Below are 27,685 nucleotides of genomic sequence, written 5' to 3'. Positions count from 1 at the left end.
CATATGTTAAATTTCATTTCAATACTTTGCGACGCGGACGCGAGACGCGACTTCAATCAGAATCAACCAATCAATGTTCAATCTCAATCAATCAATGGTCGAATCGAATCCGAATGGTCGCACCACACACTGCATACATGACTACATGACTACTCTGGTTTAATGTTATGTTGTTCACTTTGTTTTATTGAATTCTTTTATTTTCTATTAACTTTTAACATCAGATAAGATAAGCATATAGCAAACACTTTAATAATTTTCTGAAATATAAAATAGGCCTAATAATAATGAACGTAGGTTAGGGGCCTAGGTTGTTTAAAAATCATGTTTTAACTTAAGAGATGGTTATAAGTTACTGAGTGAAAGTGATAAACCACAGGTAAGGCAGCCTTAGTTAGAACTATTTTGATTTTTTAAAGCTCAAAATATTTTGGTTTAGATTACTTATCCCCAAAGACTGGGTCCAATATTTCTAGGATTTATTAGTGAAAAGTGAATAGCTAGCCTAGGCCTAGGTACTTAGTTTATAGGCTATTGACCTTAAGTGCCTAATGACAGGGAAGCTGACATGTTTAAGGAATTGTTTAAAAATATAATCAGACTAAACCTAACCCTAACTTAATAAAAATTGACTTAGTCTGCCGGTCTGTTGCGGCTGGGCATTATTTTTATATCACATTTTGATTAGCCTATTTTCATTTATTGTCTATCAGCTATCCTCCATTAAGCCTAGGCCTAGACTTACTCACTCTTTTTGAAGGAAAACGTTGGTAGGCCTATAAGTTACTTTCAACAGTTAAGTTACTTACAGTTTTTCAATTGGGGTACAGTTTCTTAACTCGGCTAGGCTATGCTAACTTAATAACTTATCGATTGAAACCATTGATTCAATTAGTAAACCTTTGGGTACACTTCCATATCTGTTGGCACGAACAACCGACTGAGTAAACTTAATATTGATTATTCGATTGTTTAATTCAATATATCGATCAATATTTTCATTCGGTTATTTGTGCCAACAGATATGGATGTGTACCCAAACCTTCAAGCATTTGTTTCATCATCAGCAAGTTTGGTTAGTTAGGTTAGGTTCTTATGACAGTTTCGTTTTATATATTTATATATTTTAAAATAAGCTATCGATTATTAATCAATTTCTTAACCCTCCGAGTGTCCCTTGTTTTGGCCTTAATGTCTGCCTATTTTTTGCTCATTGCAAGGTTTTATTAAAACGGATCTGAGAAGCTTGAAAACAATGTTAATTATACTGTTCTATATACCATTTTGCTTGGAAAATCATGGGCTTCAATATTATACATAACTAGTGATGGGCGGATCCAAGAAAATGTCGGTACCGGATCCGGATCCGGATCTTGAAAAATTCGGATCCGGATCTTCGGATCCGGATCCAGATACACACTGTCATAAGGGCGGGTTAAAAAAAACGTAATTAACAGAATGCCAATTTAAATCATACTGTTTAAAATTAAATCGGTAATGTTTGAAGGTTAATATATCTTATACACTGAGACATGGCCTTGCCATATAAGTTATTTGCATCAAGAGACAATCACTGAGTCATGGCCTTGCCAGTTAAGTTATTTGCATCTAAAACATCGAGACATGGCCTAGCCATATAAGTTATTTGCATCTAGAGACAAACATCGAGACATGGCCTTGCCATATAAGTTATTTGCATCTAGAGACAAACATCGAGACATGGCCTAGCCATATAAGTTATTTGCATCTGAGACAAACATCGAGACATGGCCTTGCCATACAAGTTATTTGCATCTAGAGACAAACATCGAGGCATGGCCTTGCCATATAAGTTATTTGCATCTAGAGACAAACACTGAGTCATGGCCTAGCCATATAAGTTATTTGCATTTGAGACAAACATCGAGACATGGCCTTGCCATACAAGTTATTTGCATCTGAGACAAACATCGAGACATGGCCTAGCCATATAAGTTATTTGCATCTAGAGACAAACACTGAGTCATGGCCTAGCCATATAAGTTGTTTGCATCAAGAGACAAACACTTGGGGGAAAATTAAACGGTCTTGTACATGGATACAGACAGCTTTGTGTTAGAAAAGAAATCGGGGTTGTATAGTGATACAGACTGCTTTGTGTTGGTAAAAAAATCGGGGTTGTACAGTGATACAGACAGCTTTGTGTTGGTAAAAAAATCGGGGTTGTACAGAGATACAAACTGCTTTGTGTTAGTAAACAAATCGGGGGGAAATCGATCTCTTACAGTGATACAGACAGCTTTATTTCAGTAAACAAATCGGGGTTGTACAGTGATACAGACAGCTTTATTTTAGTAAAAAAATCGGGGTTGTACAGTGATACAGACAGCTTTATGTTAGTAAACAAATCGGGGTTGTACAGTGATACAGAAAGCTTTGTGTTAGAAAATATAATCGGGGTTGTACAGTGATACAGACTGCTTTGTGTTGGTAAAAAAATCGGGGTTGTACACTTGTACAGTGATACAGACAGCTTTGTGTTAGGAAAAAAATCGGTAAAAAATTTGAAAAAATCGGATCCATCAAAACCGGATCCAGCCCAAGATCCGGAATTTTTTGGATCCGATCCGGTGCCGGTTCTAGCTTGGATCCGGTAGTACGATATCCGGATCCGACCATCACTATACATAACACATAAGTTAAGGAACATTTGTTCCAAAAAATATTTTAAGGTAGCCTAAAAAAATAGGTATTTTTGAAAATTAAAAAAAAAAAAAGTTTGCGCTCAATGAAATTGTATAAATTACAGGCCTATAAATATTTGAAAATAGCCACTTTGTTCTAAATTTTATGAGGATTACAAATATATAATAATATAAGGAAGTAGATTTGCTAATAACTTAAATAAGTTATGGGCAAAAAACAGATTTCAGTACATAGCGTTTAGCTAAGAATGCATAACCTAACCATAGCTAGGAATCTGGCTGATAATTTACATCAATATTACTACCTAGGTACTTCTTCAGGATCATCAACCAGCCCTTTAAAATCACTTAAATCTTCTTATAATGCACCACGTAAATCACTACTTTTGATTTTTAACACTAAAACAATGATAAACGTAATCAGTCATCGGTCCGAGGTTAACCAAGCTGTTTACAAATACGCACGTCAGCTGTCTGCTACAATATTTTTGGAACTAAAATGAAAAGCGCTTAGAGACAGACCTTCGGAGAAAGCTCTGAATCTGTCAAATAAAACGATACCTAACTCGATCCGGTTCAATCCGATTTTGTCAGTCATAGAGCCTTCGCTGTAAACAGTGTTTGTGAGTCGATGCAGCAACACAAAACACTACACATGTGTCGCTGCAGCGACAAATAATACTCGGAGGGGGTCATTCCACGCCAAATCATCCAGCCAAAAGTAGACTTGTCACCCAAGGTTTTCTGATTTTAATAAAATTTTGCATGGATAATATATACATATAGATAAGAAGAAATCCAAAATTTTATCTCATTCTTACCAAGGGCTTCAGAGATACGGCCATTTTAAGTTTCACACAAATTCAGTTTCCGAGGCTTATTTTTGCGCTAAACTGAAATGCATATATTCTCGTCTTTCTATGTAAAAAGGACAATTTTGAAGATATGGGCTTCAAATTTTACTTATATATCCAAAACTTAATGCAGAATCATATTACACATGTGAAATGATAACTATTACCTATTATCACCCAAAAAAAATTCCTAAATACAAATAATTAGATTTTTCCGAAATCGGAACATTGAGTTACAATAGGTTTCATAACAAAAATCTCTCTCCAGATAAACCTATATATCACTGGAAAGAGGATAAAATTATCTTTCAAATGGTATAATAACATGAGTGGGGTTTTGAGTATTAACATTGTTATCACACGTGAAAGTCAAAAATTAAATTTGATTAAGCTAAACATTTTATTTGATGCCGAATATGTATGATGAACTTATATAATACAAAAGCTTCATCAATTTAATATATGTTTGTACAAATGACTAGAAATCTAAAAATATGAAACAAAATATTGGGTCCTTAAGTTGTTATTTTTGTATGAATTAAATGTTTACTTATAAAAAGCCCTAACTAAATCGTTCTATATCCTACATTACTTTTACCTAAATAAAGGCTAATTATTGCTTTACAAGCAATTATAATTACATTTTATGCAAAATTTATAAGTTTACCACTCTCGATAACAAATAAAAAAATATGCATTATTAATTTTTATAGGTTAAACTTCAATATTAAATTATATGTTAAAAAAATAAAAATAAAATTTTATGACATATTTAATACACAATCAATGTTTGTAACCAGAGTTTATACCAGTGAATGTGACCAGTGTCTGTGTGTGTTGGTGTGTTTGTCACTCCTGTGATGATATGAAACATGAAACATTCAAGTCTAAACATGAAAGGCTTGTTTCACATCTATCCGGCATGCCGTTAAACCGACTTCTAACCGGCACTGGCATGGGTGCACCTTTCACGTTACGCCGACACCGGCACTCTGGCAGTTGTACTCCAGCTTGTGAAACTTGTGTGTCGTAGGGATAGAAATGGAGCAATTGCAATGATACTTCAAAATTACTTTTATTGAAACTGTATTTATATTTGGATTATTTTTTTTCTATTTCATTCAATTTGAATTTGAGTAAAATTTAATTCAATGTTGTGTAATAAAAAAAAAAAAATAATAAAATTGAGTAAAAATTCAATTTAATTCAATTCTGCTCTTAAACTAAATTAACAAGTAGTTCAATGTCTATTTCCGACATGACCAAAACTTTGGGAACAAATAGGCCTAACCAAAAGTAATACTCTTAAAATAACTACAAACAACTGAACTAAAAGTTTACTCGGTGCACCTGACAGACGGCAGGTGACCGGTTATATGTGAACAGTCACATTGGGCCGCTACACCCACTACTCCAGCCGGCTTGTTTACCTGACACCGGCAGCCGGCCTTCGCCGAGGGGGTACCCGGCATCCCTCGACTTATACACGGCAGCCGGGCAAGTGATTTAACTGACCACAACACATGCCGTGCATATGTGAACAGTCCCATATACTTCTTCACCCCATTGCCGGTTAAACGTTGAAAAATGTTTATCATGGAGAGTATTGCTGCACCAAGTCAAGTGAGAACTAATTTGATCTGTACAGTATGTAAACTGTCAGACTCTCCTTGTGAAAATTTTACTTTAACACAAGAAAATAATGTTCATTTTAGGCCTATTTTTGAAAATCTTTCAAATGAAGAACTAGAAACATAAGGTAGCACACAAATAATCAATATAATAAAAACGATTCAATTTGTTCTCATAATTTTTGTTACTTTTTAAAATAAAAAAAAAATCATGCTGTGACCCATTTAAAAAACGTGTGGTATCCTTGACAAAGATTTAAGAGCAATTTCTTTAGAGAAGGCAAAAGAAGTTAAAGTACTTAAAGACATAACTTTAGTGCCAGGAAAGCTTTTGTGCAGCAATTGTAGAAATTGAATGTTGTAAACACTGGTTCAAAAAATGAAGAAAATTCTACATTTCATGATAGTGACGAAGATATTGACCAAGAGTTTACAAAAAAATTACAAAAAATTTACCACAAAAATAGGCTGTATTTGGTTTTGTTTTACGTTTCAATCAAGTTGTTTTCTTTTGACTTTGACGTGTAATAAAAATGTTAATACTCCAAACCCCACTCTTATTTTTATAACATTTGAAAGATAATTTTAAACACAACACACCAACACATACAGACACTGGTCACATTCACTGGTATAAACTCTGGTTACAAACACTGATTGTGTAGGCCTACCGTATTAAATATGTCATAAAATTTTATTTTTATTTTTTCAACACATAATTTAATATTGAAGTTTAATCTATAAAAATTAATAATACATATTTTTTATTTGTTATTGAGAGTCGTAAACTTATAAATTTTGCATAAAATGTAATTGTAATTGCTTTTAAAGCTATATAATAAGCCTTTATTTAGGTAAAAGTAATGTAGGATATAGGACGATTTAGTTACGGCTTTTTATAAGTAAAAATTTAATTCATGCAAAAATAACAACTTAAGGACCTAATATTTTGTTTCATATTTTTAGATTTCTAGTCATTTTTACAAACATATATTAAATTGATGAACCTTTTGTATTATTTAAGTTCATCATACATATTCGGCATCAAATAAAATGTTTAGCTTAATCAAATTTAATTTTTGACTTTCACGTGTGATAACAATGTTAATACTCAAAACCCCACTCATGTTATTATACCATTTGAAAGATAAATTTATGCTCTTTCCAGTGATATATAGTTTTATAGGTTTATCTGGAGAGAGATTTTTGTTATGAAACCTTTTGTAACTCAATGTTCCGATTTCGGAAAAATCAAATTATTTGTATTTAGGAATTTTTTTTGGGTTATAGTAGGTAATAGTTATCATTTCAATTGTATTATATGATTCTGCATTAAATTTTGGATATATGAGTCAAATTTGAGGCCTCTAGCTTAAAAATTGTCCATTCTACATAGAAAGACGAGAATACATGCACGCTCCCTTAGCGTCAAATTGGACCTCGGAAACTAAATTCGCTCAAAACTTCAAATAGCCATATCTCTGAAACCGTTTGACATAATGAACTGAAATTTTGGATTTTATCCTATCTAAATGTCTAAATTATGTGTACAAATTTTCATGAAAATCTGTGACTAGTGGGTTACAACCCCTGGATGACTTGACATGGAATGGCCCGAGGGTTAAATTCGATAGTTTCAATCGATATTAAGCATAGCCCAGTTAAGAAACTGTAGGTAACTTACCCTTACATTTTTTCACAGAGGATACACCCGTCCGGTAACTGGACGTGAATTAGGCGTCTGGTAGTTACTGCCATAACCTAACCTAACCAACCAAACTTGCTGATACTTAATGAAAAAATTGAATGAAGGTTAAATTCTGTTTAAAAAATAAAATTATAAATGCCAAAAATTCTATCAAAAGATGTAGGCCTACATACAGTTAGAAGAAATGGCATTCAAAGCAAAATCTTTGAAAAAAAGTAAAAATTACCGATTGGATTCGAACCAGTGACCTCTTGCATATCAGCCGAGCACTCTATCCACTACACCACGAACACCGATGGCTGTACATCGTATCGTTGTGAAAATGGCGTTCCGGGCCCCCACAATCGGTGACGTCACTGCCGGACGCCTAATCCATGCCCGGTTACCGGACGCGTATCCTCTGTGTAATTTTTTGGGATTGTTGGCATTTTAGTGAGGTAATCATCGACTTAGGCCTACCTAAACATTCATTTACTAACTTAAAAATAGAGCCTATGATAAATCTTTATTTTAATTAAAAGCATAGGCTTACCGGTACTTTGGGTAAGATTTACCCTTTTCTTACCTTAAGTAGCCTGTTCTTAGTCATTACAAAATGTTATTTACGTAGATTGTGAAAATAGGTTCAAGGTACTGTAGCCTATGAAACCTTTTTAAAAAGTATTAAGGTAGATTACTGAGTAAAGATTCAAGATTGATGAATTTAAAAGACTTTAGTTATAGGCTAACTCTTATTATAGCAAAAATCACTTAAACTGACATCTTGTATTGCAGGAATGACGTGAATTCAACTTATCCTTCTTGAGCTTGTCATCCATTATCTGCTGCAAAATGAAACTAATCAACATGGAATTGTTGCCAATGAAGGCACACTACTTCTTTTTTAATGCAGGTAACTTAAAATCTATGATAACTTATAAATACACACATCTTCATATCTGGTACATAATTATATCAACCTCTGGACCTCACCTGAAATTAGTATTTTATTTTTATTGTAGGCCTATAACCTACGTCCATTGGTCATTTCTGAATAAGAAAATAAGTTTTGGGTAGGCCTAATTATATTGATCACCCACGTCTCGCTGAAATTATATTATTTTTTTATTATTCTTATGCTAAATAATGTCCTGAATTCAAAAATGATTGTAATTTTCCCCGAAAATGGCGGCCATGCCTTAGAATCTGTGTTGGAATTTTCAGGAGATTCTCTGAGAAAGAATTTTTGAGTATATTTAGGGAAAGATCTGTAATTTTTCAGGGACAATTTTGAGAAATAATATTTCAAAGTGTACATTACAAGTAATTGTCAGTCAGTGTTGAAATGAACCTATGCCTGGATGGCTGATTATGGTCCTCGCTTGCCTTTGAGCAGAACAGATATCGTTATTCTTACGAAGAAACGTATTGAAACCATCATCCCGCTACGATTGGGGAACTTAGTTGTCCAATGGTTTGATAAGCCTCTTTCAACAATGAGTATGTTCACAAACCCACAAATGTAATAAAACATTGCCACAGTTTTATCGTAAAGCTAATACCTTGTCTCAGATTTATAATGGTATCTTTGTTTTGTAAAAAAAAAAAAAGAAAAATTACTTTTAGGCTACTTATTACTTATTTCATCTCTTCAAATAAAAATTATTCACACCTCTATGGAATATAATTTATTATTCCATAAAGGTGAGAAAACACAAAAAGTTGCCCCCTGGTGGGGTTTGAATGAATTTAATTTATTTTTAATTAGACTTATGAGGACATGCAATCACACAGAGCCGCACAGTGGAATAAAAGATGTTATGAGTGTGGGCCCGTGCAATTTGAGTTACCTCAGAAGTCCATTGGGGGACTGTGAGAGATCAGGCAGATGTCCTCCTTCAAACACCTTGTTGAGCTTAATACTATCACTTCTTATTGCCTAATAAATATGCTTGTTTAATACTTTTTGAAAGAAACGTATTTAACTGGTGAATGATTTTAATATGAATTGATAATTCTGTAAAAGTTAAAATATTGCAAACTATAAAGATTGAAATATAGCCTACTGGTTGAAAAATCTATTTGTATTCAAAGATATTTTATAAAAATATGATTACCAAGGTTTTATGTAAAACTTTGTTCGGTTAAGCCGATTATTCTTAAATTTCACCAATTTGGTGTTAAAAATATGAACTAGACACAGGCAAATGAAAAGATAATGTTTTGTAACAATAATGTATTTTAACCAATGTGGTAAGCCATATCATACAATAAAAATTGGATGCATTTACACTTTTTGACACACAAGGATACAATGGTGATATCAAATGGAGAATATTGTTTGTGAACTTTTGACTCTGTGATCGTCGCTTCAAGCAATGCAATGTCTCGGGAACTGAGAAAGAACAATATTTAACCCCTTCGCTTACAACGACGGCGATCCGCCGTCGCGCTCCCGTTAGCCATTGTGTGAAGCGACGGCGAATCGCCGTCCGCTATTAAAACCTGTTTGTGCCGAGTTAGTTCCCCAGAAATCCAATAGATCGCATATGCTTCTTGTTCTATGATTTCCAGGCTTTCTTTTGGTTATATTTTCGTCATCTCAGTCCAGTCCAATCGGAAAAAAAACTGAAGTTGAAATGGTGCAACTTAGCAGCTGACGACGTCTACACTGGTTTCACAGCTGATACGTTGTTGTGTTTACTTCGACGATGTAAACATTGTGTTAGAGCCTTGTTTTACTTTATTATTTTATTGAAAAGTGTAGTTATCTTATAAAATAAGTTATAGAATTTACTTAGTGTTAGTTTTTATCAGTATTTTACTTTTTCGTCGTTATAATGACTGAGTTATTAGGCCTATCATGTCGTGTTTCACTTCGTCGTGATAAAGATTGAGCTACAGTATCTTGTTTTACTATATTATTCAATTGAAAAGCTTTTGTATAATACGATGAGTCTTCAAAATAACTTGGTATTCGTGGATGAATGTGGAAAAGAGTTAGATGAAAGTGACATCATAAAACTTATAGGGGATTGTGACAGTGACAGTGATTGTGACTTGTTTGAGGAGAGTGGTTGGAGTGATGATGATGATTTGGAAGGGAGCAGAATTCAAGTGAGTAATAAGTCTAATACGCCTATTGATTATGAGACCACAGTTTCCCCAGAACATAATACTAATTGTGTTAGGCCTAGGCCATTAGAAAGTGACCAGTTGTTGCTTGAACAGCCTTCTTGCAGCTATGCTAGGCCTATGACCCCTCCAGATGCCCTTACTGTCCAATATAATTCAGATTTGTCTAGTAGGCCTGAAATATTTGATCAGCATGTATCTTCTCCATCACGTGATGAAGAATTGCCTAAATCAGTCCAGTTTCTTGATCGGTTATACCGCGGTACTATGAGCGCGCCTTCTCTCTCGCCTACACCGAGTGAGGAAGCTGACGACCCTGGTTTCCCTGACTCTAGGCCTATAAATGATATAGATAGTGGCAGGCATAGGCCTATGACCCCTCCAAATGTCCAATCTGATTCAGATTTGCCTATTAGGCCTGAATTATTTGACCAGCATGCATCTTCAATCGTGCCTGCCCTCTCACATACACCGAGTGAGGAAGCTGACGACCCTAGCTTTCCTGACCCTAGGCCTAAAAGTAAACCTGTTAGGGGCAGGTCTAGAGGAAGAGGTAGGCCTATAGGAAAAAAAGCTATTTCACAACCATCTAAGCCTACTAAAAGGTCCAAAACTCAAACTAGTAACGATACAGCTCCACCAAAAAAGAAGAAAAAGGAGGGTTGGCAGTGGACCAGTACCATAGAAAGTAATATAATAAATAAAATCCCTTTTACTGGTTGTCCTGGTGTTAGAGCAAGTTTGGCTAGAAGTTTAGGCTCAGCTCCCTCTGAATTAGATGTTTTCAATGCGTTTCTTGATAATGACTTTTGGCAACATGTTGCAATAGAGACTAATAATTATGCCAAAGAAACAATTAAGAAAAAGAACGAAGCAGGCGGGGTAGGAAAAACTATATACTCAGAATGGTTTGACACAACTGCAGATGAGATGGCTTGTTTTTATACACTGTGTGTCCTTATGTCGCTTGTAAAAAAAAGAACCATACAATCATACTGGTCGCCTAATGCTGTAACTGAGACCCCTTTTTTTCGTAAAGTGATGCCATTCCGCCGTTTTTTGCTACTGTCCACATTTTTCCACCTTACAGACAATAATAGGAAACCTGTGAATGATAAACTGTGGAAGTTAAGGTACGTTATTGAGTACATGAACAGGAAGTTTTCCCATCTGTACATACCTGATGAAAACATAGCTGTCGATGAGAGTCTTATGAAGTTCCGAGGGAGGTTGGGCTATGTCCAATTTAATCCCAAGAAGAGAGCCAGATTTGGCATAAAGTTTTACAAGTGTTGTGAATCTGGAAGTGGTTATTGTTCTAAATTTAAGATCTATACTGGAGCTGAAGTCAAAGAAAATGTACCGGTTGAAGAAGGAAGTGGGGATTCTACACAGGAGGAAAAGCTGTTAACGAGTGAGGCGATAGTCGTTGAAATGACAAAAGATTTGGCAGGAAAAGGACATACTCTGACAATTGATAATTGGTACTCCTCACCTCTTCTCTTCTATAGACTTAAGCAAATAGGTTTCAATGTAATTGGAACAGCTAACTGGTGGAGATCAAACATGCCAGAGAGCTTCAAAGAGGGTAAACTTAAGTTGGGCGACTACGAGACAGCCTATAGCCACGATATGTTAGCAGTAAGGTGGCAGGACAAGAAGCAAGTTTGCATTTTGTCTACCTTTCATCAAAAAGCTGACAAAAGATCAACTGGCAAGAAAGACAGAGTTACCCAAGAAATTATAACAAAGCCAGAACCAGTGATCTACTATAATCGTTCAATGGGTGGAATTGACCGCGAGGATCAGCAATTAGCGTCGTTTCCTAGTATGAGGAGGTATGCTAAGGGATACAAGAAGATCTTCTTTTACATAATGGACATTGGCCTTTTTAACTCTTATGTAGTGTTCAAAAAATTAACCAGAAAAAAATTGGGGTTTAGTGAGTTCAAGGAGAGGTTTGTCAAGCAAATGTTTGAGTCGCGACAACTGCCACCGTACAATCGAAGAGGACGATCATCCAACTCAGAAACACCTCTGAGGCTCCAGGCAGCAACTTGGGGACATTTTCCTAGGCCTATTCCTCCAAATGAAGTCAAACAAACACCTTCAAGAAGATGTAAGGTGTGTAGTGCCCAGGGAAAGCGCAGTGACAGCCGATGGGAGTGTGAGCTCTGCCTTGTCGCACTTCACATGCCAGAGTGTTTCAAGGCATACCACACCAAAATGAACTTTGCTTGACATTTGGTGAGTTTTTATAAGTGTCATACAGTATTATAGACTAGTTCCAAAACATATATGAGCCCTATGTAGCTAAAAATTACCAATAAAAAAGTTTTTTTTAATTTTTTAATTTTTTAATTTTATTTTTATATGGTATAATAAAAAATTATAGTTATATATTTTTGGGAAATATTTATATATTTTGAATCTACATTTAATTTTGAATAAGAAAATAATAATATCTTGCATATAAATAGTAAATGTTGCCTGAAAAAAAATTAAATCAGAAATGAATGAAACTAGCCACAACAAATTCGTTTGTTTTGGCCTAGGCGGGTAAAAAAAAAATCATAAGTGAATGGGTTAATATTTTGGGATTTTGGATTACCAGACTCCTCAAGGTATTCCTTTTATTAACAACTGGCCAGCTGACTAATGAAACCAGGGAATATTCTGTAGGTTTGTGAAATATACACTTCTGCACAGTGCAATGGGGCCAATGGACTTCTGAGTCGATTATTTGATTGTTTATTTAAAATTGATTTTTACTGAATTTAATAGGAGTCTATCCTTGTAACCCTTGTAACTTCCTAGCCTTCAACCGAGAACGATGCTTTGTTTTTCCTTAGTGTTCTAACTGTTCAAAAATATTATAAAATATGAAATACAAAATGCAATAATTAATTATAATGATGATTGTAGAAATAGACCTTTACATAGAACATAACATTTAATCCTATATCACAGATAACCATTTCCCTTAAATTAATTGGTTTTTCAGAAATTGACATTTGCGATCGATTTAATTCATGAACGAATTTCCTCACGAACGCAACAATCTATCTGGCAATTTCAACTGTCTAGACTTAAAACTAATAAAACACACCCCCAATTGCAATTCGGTGAAATTTTGAGAATTGCGATCATTTTGATGCACGTACAATTTTCACCCGAACGCGAATTTCCGAGCTACCGTACGAATAAGATAATGATAAAAATTGTCCTACACAAGGGAAACGCGACCTTCGTTCACAGTGGTGCAACTCCGAGTGCTTTTGCACACAGCCCAGTTTGGGTCCTTCGCTCTCATATCAATCCGCGTTACGTCATGGTTGGACTGACCTGTCCGTTGCCTTGACGCGGACCTTGAGATTTAAAATCGGCACAGTAAATGATTTGATATCTAAATTAACCTGCACCAAGTAGTTCTGATAAAGGTTCTGGAACGCTAACTTCACTTTCTGTAAAATGTTGGAATGACATCTAGACTTTTAAGTTGAAAAGGGGAATTACTAACAATCTGTCATGTAGCTGTGATGTGTAGTTTCAAAGTATGAATCAGATAGGCCTAGTCAATATAACTTGTTGATGACTCTTCCTTGTGATGCTGAACATTTTCGATAATATTTGTGTGAGGAAAATATCTATTTTTTTTTTAATTTTATTTGAAGACCAATACATGTACGTTTATCAGTTTACTGAGATTGAAGTTTATTATTTCATAAAATTATTCCTGGCTTATTAAGAAGCCATGTGATGGGCAGCGTCTAGTGTATTCAAATCATAATGCATATGATTCTGACTTAATTTGCTTAGTCAAATCGTTCATAAAACTAAAAATCTGAAGTTGTATCTTAAAAAAAGATGTGAGTAATGCTGTTGTGTTCTCAAAAAGTGCTGCAAATAAGATTGAGTAGGTACGGTACCGGTATTTAAATTTTTTACTGGGCAAAAGAGATCGAAACTGTTGTATTTAACTTTTTAAAGTCAGGAACAGAATATTTATCTTTGAATTATCACTCGAAGGATGATGTGTTATGTAAAACGTCTACTGTTTCGGATCGGGCTGAAATTTGGCATGATGATAGCTCACATTCCCGATTAACATATAGGCATATTTTTATCCCAAAAATCCTTTTGGGCTCCGCCCCAGTGGCTCTGGAGTTTCCCATGTTAACCTTATGAGAAATGAAATTATTGAATCTTAACAGCTGTTTCAATTAAACAAGTTGGTTCTGTTCTGTGACGTTCAATAGCATTAAAGTTACAAGGATTACCAACAGGGTGCAGCACTAGCACTATTATTTCTTTTACATTTATGACAACAGCAAAAGGTGAGTGAGCGTAGCGAACGAACTTCAACCTGGAGGCGAGTGAGCGTAGCGAACGAGCTAACCTGAAGGCAAGTGAGCGTAGCGAACGAGCTAACCTGAAGGAAAGTGAGCGCAGCGAACGAGCTCCAACCTAAAACCGAAAAAGAACCGAAATTTCTTAAACCATGTCCTCACTCATAACTGCTATAAGCATTTGATACTTATATGCCAACCCCGTACGAAGGACGGGTACTCTGCTAGTACTATTATAAAGAAGAGGTGGTGTCTGTGTGTGTGTGTGTTTGTGAGGTAATCTCAAAAACTAATGAACCGACTGGGCTCAAATTGCTAATTATTAGTAGATTGACAATTTTTAGACATTTTTTGGCTGTGATTGGCCTACGTTTTTCTCAAATTTGGTGGTGTGAGTGGAAATACAAAAAAATGTACCTATTTGTATTTCTACTTATTGATTTATACTTAAAAACCCACAAAATAATAATTTCAGTGAAGAAAATAATTTGATATTTAGTCTTTACCAACAAATGTATGATTAATCAAACGGAAGTTTTTAACTATGCAAATCATTTTGGTCTTATTTTGGCATCTTTATTTATACTTGTAAGATTTTAAGATGGTCTTAGCCTATATTCATTTCAAGTCATTAACTGATCAGGTCGTTAAAAGTGACTTAGGCCCTAAACAAAATCTTAGAACCAAAGATTACTGAACAAAGATATCCAAATCAACAAAATTCCAGTAATTTAAATTGATGATAGGGATACTATCTTACTATCTACAGGAAGTTAAGCTCAGACAATTAAATATATTTTTGATTCATCAACGCCTTCAAGTAATAATTAACTGAAAAAGTTGTTTGCTGGGTTTAATTTGTTGTTTCAGTTTTCAGTTTTACCGAAAACTTGAAAATAAAGTATACTTATAATCTTATCGATTAATTTAATTAAATTTTAGCGAATTTCCCATATAGAGAATAAGGTATTACCGTAGATCTCATGGTAAGACCTAGACCCCGGGGACAGATTTACTTTTTTGTTTTGAGGTCCCCAGAGGCCAAAAACACCCTCCGTGTGTATCCGTTAGTGTGATAACGCGAGCAAAAATCATCCGATTTCAATGAAATTTGGTACAAACGTGTAAACCTACGTTTATTTGAACAAGTTCATGAACCAGCATGATCGGACTATTGGAACGGGGGTTTATGGGGTAAAAATTGGTTTTTCTAATTTTTTGCAAAAAAAATTTATAATTTCTTTCCAAACCATTTTGTAGAGCATAAAAAAAGAAATGATTTTGAATATTGAAGCATTGTTGTATGTAAAACGGTTATGGAGATAATTAAACAATTTTTTATTTAAAATCCCCGTGTTATTCTTATGAAAATACGCACCTAGGTGGCGTCCCCATCTCAACGATTGATTGATTGATTGATTTCCTTCAAATGACTAGTGACTTATTTTATGGGGCACACCAAGGCATTGGCAACAGTAATTAGCTTAGGGTGACGTCAGGGGTAAAGTTTTCTATCACCTGACCAACGGATCAACGCCACATTGTTTCTTAATCTGTGCTCAGATGGGTCCTAATAAACAGGATTAAAAAAGGCTCCCCAGTTGGAAAATAATCTGTTACAATGTTCATATTCATAGTTTTTATCACTATATTCATAGTTTTTATCACTTTGACACTGCTAATTTGATTATTGACAGAAGGGGACATCCAATTCCCATTTAAGTTTTAAAATGAAAATGCAGTTGAACTGGAACACTGACAGATTGTGCTGATTACAATTATGTATTTCTTTGTTGAATACACAGAACGTGTTAACCAAGCTAAATTTAAAGCACACGTTGCGTGAACTATTGCATTTTTTTCATCAGGTAGCCTATCATAGTGCCAAACACTAAAAAAAATAACTTTGACAGGAGCACGATCTGTGAGAGGCTTATTCAACTGTTCTACTTGAATATAAGATTGGCTACTGCTGGAGGATGTTTACTTCAGTATCCAAATGTATTGATGTAGAGCCCTTGTTGCAGGAACGTCACCTATTGTTCCGTTCATTCCCACACTGGCCAAGCAGCTAGGGTTCTCCTCCGTGGTCGTTGGTTCCCTCTTCACAGTGTTACCAATTATGGGAATGATCGTCAAACCCACCATGGGTGCCATTGCTGACAGGTTAGTTCATTGGTTGAATAAACTTATAGTTAACAAAAATATTTTTTAAGGTTTATAATACACTTCTTAGATGTAGCAACTGACTTCCAACTAACTGTAGGTGTCTGCTGTAAACAAGATTGGCACCCTTAAATGCCTCTCATGCGTATTAAAGATTGTTTATACCTCTGATGTTATCTCTTGTATCAATCAATGTAAGAACTGAGAGCTTTCAAAACAAATCTTCTATGAAGTAAATAAGTTTTATTTTAGAAGGTACTACCTATTCTGTTTTAACTTTAACCCTTAGCATACATATTAGTTTTCAGGTTAAGTTGTAATTAATTTTGGTAATGGTTAGTACGTAAATCTTTAAAGCGGTTTACTGTACCGCATTCAAACAGTAAATAATCAATAATTGTTACATTGTATATTGTTCAGGTAAAGTTGGAATAAGCAGAACTAAGGCCTATACTCACCAAAGGGTTTTGACAGGTTTAAGTGCCAGAAATTCCTGTTCTTGGGTTTCCTTGCATTGACAATCGTCAGTTTCTTCCCACTGATGTTTGTGCCGCCGCTCCCATCACAAGTAGACGTTGAGCTACATTGTGCCGAGGAGTCCAACCTTAAAATTTGCGGGACTGACGGATGCATTGTAGACAGATTGGTGGCCGATGGAGCTAACAACGCTACCATCATGTGCAAGGTATGTGTGTTACTACTTCAGGGCTTCCATCGGCCATGGAAACCTTGAAAAGCTTGAATTATATATGAATTCTTGTGACCATGAAAAAAGGATGAATTATGCATAAGTTTCTCCATTGGACTAAAAAATTTCAAAATCATGAAAAATGATTTAACCAATATCAAAAAAATGGTCAAATAAAATGTAGTTGTGAAAACAAAAACAAAGATAATACTGTCTGGAGAGGATATTGAACAATTTCCTATACCAGAAACAATTTGTGTAGTTAATAAAACAGAATTTTTAGACTCTGACGCCTGATTTTTTAAGTTGTTTCTGCTATAGCGAATTTCCGTATAGGAAAGTAGCTATGGTAGGTCACTTATGAGTATGTCTCATGGTAAGACCTAGGCCCGGGACCGATTTACTTTTTAATTTTGATGTCCCCAGAGGCCAAAAACACTATTTGTTCAAATTTGTATATATTGAAACATGACTGAGTTCCCAGACCCCAAAATGGTACGTGGAACTTTTACCAAGATTCTGTGCTCATGAGAGATCTGCAGGTGTTCAAAAAATACAACTGAAAAGTGATTAACATCTTTTATTACCAACTCAATTAAAAATATTAACAAATATGCGCCCTTAAACAACAGCGAAATAATATATACAAATTGGTACAAGGCTTAGAATGTAAATCAATACCAGTGTTAGGCCTAAATCATTTACCAAAACATTTAAAACATTTATGTATATATAAACTTTACCAAAAGTTGAAGTTCAAGTTTAAGTTTAAGGACCAAGCTGGTAACTAGAAGAAAATCCTTACTTTAAGTTAGGTTAGGCCTACTCGGAAAAGGTTTAGGACAATGATAAATTTAAAAATATGAATCTTAAAAGGCAAGAAATTGAAAATATTACATAAAACAGACGTTGAATTGAAATGACCTTACAATGAAATCATTTAAAAATAGTATTTGACCAAAATATCAATAACAAGTTGCGTTTAAAGAGAAACGTTCGAACAACCTTACAGTTCAAAATTACACTCAACATTGACATGAAAATATTTAAATAGCAACATAAGACAATTATACACAAATATACACTAACATCAGAATAGAATTTTAATTTAAACAGTAAGAAATAGAATTTTTTTAAATGGCAAAAATTGTGGGGAAGAATTTAGTACTGGCGTGAACCGAAATGAAATTTAGAACAATTGGGCCGAAAGTTTCCCCGTTAGAACAGAAATTTTTAGCCTATTACTAACATAACATGGTACATACACAAAATAATGAAATAACAAGGAAATGTGACACCCTACTAAATACATGAATTCTTGTAGCTTTTAAAAAAAAAACTCGTAGACCCGTGATATAAATAATGTATTCTTGTTGACTTTTGTTAGTTCCAGTTCCACAACTCAACTCGCAGCGATAGCGAAATAAAAACATTTAATTTGAAACAGTAAAACACAAGGGGATTATTAGTCTGTAGTTTAGTCCAGAAATAAGAAGTAGGCCTAGTTAGGGAAACACTAAGCTCAAATTTGCTAGGCTACAGAGTTTAAGAAATTGAAACGGTAAAACTTTAAATTGGGGAAAAACTTGATATAAATGAACTGTTCTTGAAGGTAGGCTGAATGCAAACGTTGGAATAATAATGATAACATGGAGTAGATAGCACCTGGTTTGTAGAGGTGAAGAAGGCCAAAGTTCTCGTAGAATGTTTCTGGGTGAAGTCCTTCCGCTGCGAGTTGGTTGTGGTTAGGCCTGGTTTAGTCCGGGGGCGAAGCCCTCGTCTTGCTCCGAACTAGGTCAGGATCAGGAGGCATGATGTGTCCGCTGCTGTCGGTCCAGTACAGGAGCCCTTTAAAATTACACAGGCCTACTTAAAAGTTGAAAATAATCAGTATTTCAGAATATTATCAAACCTAACCCTTTCAAGGAATATAGACTTGGTCTTTCGGGAGTTTACGGCAGAGCTAAATTTACATAACACTTTAAGTAAAATTTTAAATCTCTGTTAGTCATGGTTAAACAAATAATCTCTATTGCTTTTCTTGGCTTAACAAAACAATACATATTTTCATTCAGTTTTCTGTTACTAATACTAATACAATTTCCAGCCTAGGCCTAGCCTGTGGATTTTGTTAAAAGGAAAAACTAACTCTTTCACTTTACTTTAGTTTGGAAAACCTGTAAACACAAACAAATGACGACTCAGAACAACACAAATAATTAAAAACAACAAATTTACCAAAGTCGAACACGTGTGTCCTGAACACCAACATGAAATTTTCCTGTCTGTGACCAGACAAAAACTAACTTTAAGCACAAAATTTTTGACAACTACAATTTTAAACATTTGACAAAACAAGTTAAACAATTTAAACAACTTTAAAAGACCTTATAAACATCATTTTACACAAATATAGAGAAAAAGGACAAATCTCTTGTGAACGCTTTCAAGAACAGACAAAATGTTTGAGGGAAAAAATGGCTAAGTTTAAAAATGAAAAAACGGACAATTAATCTAATACAATGATTTGACATACCTGGCTTGGTGTCAAAAACAAATTTAAAATTGCATTTTATGAAGGTCGAACAAAATGAACTTGGAAAATCTTCTTTCTTGAGTCTCCATAGTGCCGGTAAAATTTGGAACGTCAATCTTGGTGGACGATTTCAAAGAGAGAGAACGTCTCCAAGCAAATCGGAGAAGAAGGGGAGTAAAGACAAAGTGGACTCGCCCACGGCCTTTGGCGAGCGTCGGCGTACAGAGCTTCTGCCGCAATATGTACTATAAGAAATACTCTCCTTTCTCAAACTGAGCCGACTGACACGGCTCAACCTCCCACCCCAAAGGAGACATCAGGCTCAAAATTTTCAAACAGGTAACAAGTGATAACTGAAGTTTCATAATGTTTTCCAGAATAGGTGAACTGGGGTTATCAGCGCTGATAGATGTTTGTATAGAATAGAGAGAGATGTAGAAAACTTCAGAGAGAACGTAGTCTTGAGGGTGATCAGTCCTAAGACACACTATTCTTATTTACTTTCACTTCCTGAATCAAACATCGCATCCCCGGTGTAGGGCTTTAAATGTGAAATATGAGCCTTCCTAAACTTCTCTTCGGTAGTGGGGTCGACCAGCATAGCAGTAACAGGTGACAAAAATTTAGAAATTCTTAGAGGTCCAGTCCACCTATAGCACAGTTTTCCAGCACGTTTCTCCACTGCTGAACTAAGGGGATGGGCTAAGCAAAAAACAAGTTGTCCAATCTTGAAAGGGTTCTCTTTTCTTCCTTGATTATATCGATCCCGCTGTCTCTCGTGGGCTCGCTTTAAATTCCGTCTAGCGGCTGACCACAGGTTTTTGACATCCGGGGTTGGTATGGAGGGTAACAAATCAGTGATTTTCCAAACATTTGACAAAGGGTTATTTGGTTTGAATCCAAACATGAGTTCGAAAGGTACCGCCTTATGGCCTTCATGGAGAGCAGTGTTGAAAGCTAGTTGTAGCCATCGTAGGTTCTGATCCCAGGTGTCTTGCTGTTCTGCGTGATACGCAATGAGCGCTGACTTCAAATTTCTGTTAAATCTTTCTGCATGAGAGGGCTGGGGGTAATAGGGAGAAGTGGTAAAATGGTGTATTCCCTGACCGAAACACATCCTCTTGAATAAATGGGACCTGAACTGAGGTCCGTTGTCGGAAACCAATTTCATAGGATTACCAAAATGTTGAAACAAACGAGTTTGTAGAATTTCTATGGTGAGTCGGGCTGTAGCTTTCCTCATGGGGAATAACCACACAAATTTCGTAAATGCATCGACTGCTACAAGAAGAGTAGTATTTCCAGTCTTGCTACGAGGAAAAGGTCCAACATAGTCGATAAATATCTTTTCCATGGGTCTTTCAGCAACTTCCGAAGCTAGTAGGCCTAGTCTGGTATTTTGCGCAGGCTTACTAAGAGAGCAAAGATTGCAGTTCCTAACCCTGTTAGCGATATCTCGGTCCATACCCTTCCATATATATTCCTGGCGAATCTTGGAAATAGTTTTTAATATTCCAAGATGTCCTCCCACTGGTGATTGGTGGAAATATGAGAAAACCATTGGGATGAGATGGCTTGGCAAAACAACTTTAGGACTTCGATTTCCCCTCTGAGGGCGGCAACAAACAACTCCCTTGGACAATAAATACGGTGGATAAACTTCTCCATTTTCAAGCCTATTTAGGATTTCCACAATTTCTGGATCTTCTTGTTGATGTTTTTGAAGTGCAGTGAAAGCTAAAGGGAAATCAGAGAGTAACATATTGCAGGTAATAGTTGTATTTTGAGAATCACCTTTCTCCTGAATAAACATGCGAGACAAGGCATCAGCCACTACATTTTGCGTTCCTCTAATGTGCTGTACTTTGAATTTGAGTGCGGACAGTTTTACGACCCATCTGCCTATCTTTCCTAATTGACGGGGATGAGCAAGTAACCAAGAAAGTGCTTGATTGTCCGTTTCGAGAAGAAATTCTGAGTGTTCCAAATACCTACGAAATTTATCAACGGCAAAAACAACAGCCAAACATTCCAATTCATATATCGAAGACGCCTTCTTCTCTTGAGGGCTTAGTGTCCTAGAAGCGAAAGCAATTGGTTGTCTAGTGCCATCCACTTCTTGTTGGAGTACGGCACCGAGTGCCTGAGATGAAGCATCAGTTTGAAGGATGAAAGGTTGTGAAAAATCCGGTACCTTTAACACTGGTGGAGACATGATAGCTTCCTTAAGTGCACAAAATGACGATTCCTGCTCCTTGCCCCAAATAAATTTAGCTCCTTTTTTCCTTAAAGAATTCAGAGGTACTGATAAATCTGCAACATTTGGAATAAATTTTCTGTAGAATCCCACCATTCCAAGAAATCTTGCGATGCCCTTAGCGTCTCGTGGTTTAGGGAAATCTCTAATTCCTTGAGTCCGAGCGGGGTCAATGCTCACACCTTTGGCAGAAACCAAATGACCTAAGAAGGATATCTCTTCACGGGCGAATTGCACCTTTTCCGGATTAACAGTTAGTCCGGCCTTACGCAACCTCTTCAAAACTTCTTCAATATGTAGTACATGTTCTTCCCAGGTTTCACTATAAACTAACAAGTCATCTAAATAGTTGAAAAGGAATTTAAATTTAAGGTCATGAAAAATGATGTCCAGTAGACGTGTAAGTGCTTGAGCGCCTACAGCCAAACCCATGGGTACTCGAGTGTACTGATATAAGTTCCAAGGTACACAGAAACTGGTGATGTGTCGAGACTGTTTAGCCAGGGGAATTTGATGATAGGCCGAGTTCAGATCAAAAATGGTGAAATATCGAGCCTTACTGAACAAGTCGAAAGCACTGTGTAGGTCAGGTAACGGAACGGAATCAATTTCGATACAGGCATTCACCTTTCTAAAGTCGATCACCATGCGTGATTTACCCCCAGGTTTAGGAACAAGGAACGCTGGACTAGCGTATCCAGACGAGGATGGCTCAATAACACCTTGTCGTAACATTTCATCGACCTTCTGTCGCAATAACTCCATCTTGGGTGGGGCAAAACGGTAAGGGTGAGACCGCACAATTTTATCAGAAGTCAATCGTATAGTGTACTCCAAAACGTTGGTTAAACCCAATTTACCAGTAAGAACATCTGGGTACTGATCGCACAACAAAGAAAGTGTCTGTCTTCTATCATCGCTCAGATGTGACAATGGTTCTTTAGTTCTCTCCTCCTTAATTTCACAATCCACTTCGAAAACCTGAGTAGCCTCCACCGCATTTGCAGCCAACTTAACAAACCGTTCCTTGTCAAAATTGAAATACCCCTTACTCCGACTAAGGTCAACAACCAATTGAGTATGTGAAATAAAATCCGCTCCCAGGATGCAATCCACTCCCAATTTTTCAGAGACCAGAAAAGTCCATAGCCATGAAAATCCTTCTATTTTGACATTACAAAGAATCTGAGTTTTAATAGGTAATATTTCCTTTGAAGCCGTTAAACATTGTAGATTGATGGTCTCAGTTGATTTTATTTTATTTTGATTTAATAACTGATTATAAAGTTCCAGTGATAATAGACTTCGAGCGGATCCAGAGTCCAGAAGTGCTCCACAACGGTATTCACCAAAATTAACCAGAACATAAGGACAGTGACCAGGTGACACTCTAATACCTTGCTTAGCAAGTTGAGTAACGAAACAACTGCTTTTACTTTCTCCGAGGCTTTTGCGGAGGGGCGGTTTTATTTCTCCTTCTCCCCCCCGCTCTGTTCGTTTTTTGAAACTTCACGGGGTTCCTGTCGAGGCTGCATAAACCTGCTGTTTTGAGTGGCTCTACAATATCTTCGGGTGTGACCCTTCCTGCCACATCCGTAACAAGTAAAAACAGTACGTGGCCTATCTGTATTGTGTGAAGGATTTGCTTCCATACTCATAAGTGGTAAACTTTTCAAATTTTCTCGGACCCGCATATCTGAACCGCCCGGGGCACAAGAACTTCTCAACCCGTCAGTATAGGCAACGTTTCGTGATGTGATGCTCAACTCATCCAGTTCAATGAAGGATGACGGTCGCCTCGAAAAAACCAAACGAGAACGTTCTTCGGCTGTTAAACCTCCCAGAATGACTTCAACTATTCCCGTCTCTCCCAATTTAACCCGAAGCAGTCGAGCAACATGTTTAAGATCAGCAGCAAAACTAGCCAGACTCTCCCTTGGACGTTGTAATCGGTAAAATTTCTCCTGTATCAATTGTTGAAGTAGCCTACCCGGCACAAAATAATCCAAAACTTCTTGGTGGAAATCATCAAACGATCGGGTAGCTTCGATACATGACAGTACTCTCTCAGTCAAAGGGCTGCGACAATAGGGGTACACCAGTTTTAGCAGTGTGGAGTCATCCACACCAGGGAATTCTCTCAGACGGAGTAGGGAACTAAGGAAATTCAACAGTTGCGGTACTTCGAGTCCATCGGTAACGGGGAGCTTCTCCATAACCTGGCTGACTGGGTTCGGAAGCCTAGAATATTGTGGCGCTATCATGGTTCCAGGGAGTTTGGAAGTAGCCTGCACAGTTTGTGATGATGGCTGTGAATTTCCAGATACAGCACTGTGAATTTTATTACAAGGACTGGAAGTATTAGTTACATTCGTAGCAGGAGTCTGCGACTCATCCTTCTCGTTAATCACTATTTCGTCTGGAGTCTGGATCTCCTGACTACCGCCACTAGCAACATTGACAGTAGGTTGTTCCAACTCCTTGTTCCCGGTGGCAGTTCTGGGCTTGGGATTTAATAAAAAGCACAAGTGCTCACGGACTTGTTGAAGCACAAGAGTTACAGTAACTTCGCTATCCTCCCCAACAGCCTGAACAGGATCTATGGCATTTAGCCGTCTTTCAAGATGTTCAAGACGAACTCTCAAGCGCTGAACAGCATTGGAACCCAGATCAGGATAATCACCCAAGTCCTTCACACCTAAAGTTAATTCCTCAGCAAGCTCCTTACAAAATTCCCATTCTTCACCGGGATCATTCTTCACAGCAGAGGTAGGGGGCTTGTTGGCTTTTATGAGTCCCCTGAGTTGACGTCTCAAATCAGCTACCTTCAAAGCTGGGGTCTCACCTCGCAAGGCAACTTCAAACTGGAGTTCCTTTTTCAGCAGAAAATCGGGGTTTAAATTACTCATCTCGACAAAATTTGAATACAAACAACAAACACGACAGCAAATTTTTTTTTTTTTTTTTACAATTAACAATTCACCAAAAAACACCATTGCCAGGGCTCCTAACCAAAACGCGAACAAAACGGGACAATCAATGACGGGCCTACGTGAAAACAACTCGAAACATTTTTTTTAAATCTACACAAGGAAATACAAAACACAATGAAATGACAAAACAACAAATGAGACAAATTCCAACAAGTTTTTCATGTTGATACCCAGGAACACACAGTTCAGAAAATTTCAAAATCCAACGGCCATGACCTGAAAACAATTTGAATCACCTTCAGACCCCCAAGAACACAGAAATATTAAAATGCTAACAAACACTCTAAATTACTGAGCCATTTGAAAAAAAAAAAACCACGCTCTGCTACCAAATGAAACATGACTGAGTTCCCAGACCCCAAAATGGTACGTGGAACTTTTACCAAGATTCTGTGCTCATGAGAGATCTGCAGGTGTTCAAAAAATACAACTGAAAAGTGATTAACATCTTTTATTACCAACTCAATTAAAAATATTAACAAATATGCGCCCTTAAACAACAGCGAAATAATATATACAAATTGGTACAAGGCTTAGAATGTAAATCAATACCAGTGTTAGGCCTAAATCATTTACCAAAACATTTAAAACATTTATGTATATATAAACTTTACCAAAAGTTGAAGTTCAAGTTTAAGTTTAAGGACCAAGCTGGTAACTAGAAGAAAATCCTTACTTTAAGTTAGGTTAGGCCTACTCGGAAAAGGTTTAGGACAATGATAAATTTAAAAATATGAATCTTAAAAGGCAAGAAATTGAAAATATTACATAAAACAGACGTTGAATTGAAATGACCGTACAATGAAATCATTTATAAATAGTATTTGACCAAAATATCAATAACAAGTTGCGTTTAAAGAGAAACGTTCGAACAACCTTACAGTTCAAAATTACACTCAACATTGACATGAAAATATTTAAATAGCAACATAAGACAATTATACACAAATATACACTAACATCAGAATAGAATTTTAATTTAAACAGTAAGAAATAGAATTTTTTAAAATGGCAAAAATTGTGGGGAAGAATTTAGTACTGGCGTGAACCGAAATGAAATTTAGAACAATTGGGCCGAAAGTTTCCCCGTTAGAACAGAAATTTTTAGCCTATTACTAACATAACATGGTACATACACAAAATAATGAAATAACAAGGAAATGTGACACCCTACTAAATACATGAATTCTTGTAGCTTTTAAAAAAAAAACTCGTAGACCCGTGATATAAATAATGTATTCTTGTTGACTTTTGTTAGTTCCAGTTCCACAACTCAACTCGCAGCGATAGCGAAATAAAAACATTTAATTTGAAACAGTAAAACACAAGGGGATTATTAGTCTGTAGTTTAGTCCAGAAATAAGAAGTAGGCCTAGTTAGGGAAACACTAAGCTCAAATTTGCTAGGCTACAGAGTTTAAGAAATTGAAACGGTAAAACTTTAAATTGGGGAAAAACTTGATATAAATGAACTGTTCTTGAAGGTAGGCTGAATGCAAACGTTGGAATAATAATGATAACATGGAGTAGATAGCACCTGGTTTGTAGAGGTGAAGAAGGCCAAAGTTCTCGTAGAATGTTTCTGGGTGAAGTCCTTCCGCTGCGAGTTGGTTGTGGTTAGGCCTGGTTTAGTCCGGGGGCGAAGCCCTCGTCTTGCTCCGAACTAGGTCAGGATCAGGAGGCATGATGTGTCCGCTGCTGTCGGTCCAGTACAGGAGCCCTTTAAAATTACACAGGCCTACTTAAAAGTTGAAAATAATCAGTATTTCAGAATATTATCAAACCTAACCCTTTCAAGGAATATAGACTTGGTCTTTCGGGAGTTTACGGCAGAGCTAAATTTACATAACACTTTAAGTAAAATTTTAAATCTCTGTTAGTCATGGTTAAACAAATAATCTCTATTGCTTTTCTTGGCTTAACAAAACAATACATATTTTCATTCAGTTTTCTGTTACTAATACTAATACAATTTCCAGCCTAGGCCTAGCCTGTGGATTTTGTTAAAAGGAAAAACTAACTCTTTCACTTTACTTTAGTTTGGAAAACCTGTAAACACAAACAAATGACGACTCAGAACAACACAAATAATTAAAAACAACAAATTTACCAAAGTCGAACACGTGTGTCCTGAACACCAACATGAAATTTTCCTGTCTGTGACCAGACAAAAACTAACTTTAAGCACAAAATTTTTGACAACTACAATTTTAAACATTTGACAAAACAAGTTAAACAATTTAAACAACTTTAAAAGACCTTATAAACATCATTTTACACAAATATAGAGAAAAAGGACAAATCTCTTGTGAACGCTTTCAAGAACAGACAAAATGTTTGAGGGAAAAAATGGCTAAGTTTAAAAATGAAAAAACGGACAATTAATCTAATACAATGATTTGACATACCTGGCTTGGTGTCAAAAACAAATTTAAAATTGCATTTTATGAAGGTCGAACAAAATGAACTTGGAAAATCTTCTTTCTTGAGTCTCCATAGTGCCGGTAAAATTTGGAACGTCAATCTTGGTGGACGATTTCAAAGAGAGAGAACGTCTCCAAGCAAATCGGAGAAGAAGGGGAGTAAAGACAAAGTGGACTCGCCCACGGCCTTTGGCGAGCGTCGGCGTACAGAGCTTCTGCCGCAATATGTACTATAAGAAATACTCTCCTTTCTCAAACTGAGCCGACTGACACGGCTCAATAT

General features: G+C 36.2%; 1 protein-coding gene across 1 annotated transcript in view; it reads left to right on the top strand.

Annotated features, from left to right (window-relative positions):
- The first annotated feature begins 201 nt into the window (after positions 1-201).
- The window catches only part of LOC128994922 (major facilitator superfamily domain-containing protein 6), a 47,910-nt gene continuing 20,426 nt past the window's right edge, over positions 202-27,685 (top strand). The window contains exons 1-4 of the mRNA XM_054419756.1: positions 202-379; positions 7,652-7,769; positions 16,368-16,506; positions 16,981-17,191. Of these exons, the coding sequence (XP_054275731.1) occupies positions 7,709-7,769; positions 16,368-16,506; positions 16,981-17,191 (411 nt within the window). The 5' untranslated portion in view covers positions 202-379; positions 7,652-7,708. The remainder of the gene's footprint in view (positions 380-7,651; positions 7,770-16,367; positions 16,507-16,980; positions 17,192-27,685) is intronic.

This window comes from Macrosteles quadrilineatus, unplaced genomic scaffold, assembly GCF_028750875.1.
Source record: "Macrosteles quadrilineatus isolate MER2022 unplaced genomic scaffold, UCM_ALF_1.0 Scaffold_5__1_contigs__length_97177068, whole genome shotgun sequence".
NCBI lineage: Eukaryota > Metazoa > Arthropoda > Insecta > Hemiptera > Cicadellidae > Macrosteles > Macrosteles quadrilineatus.
Note: the sequence above shows the minus strand (reverse complement) of the source record. Positions and strands in the feature narration are given on the sequence as shown.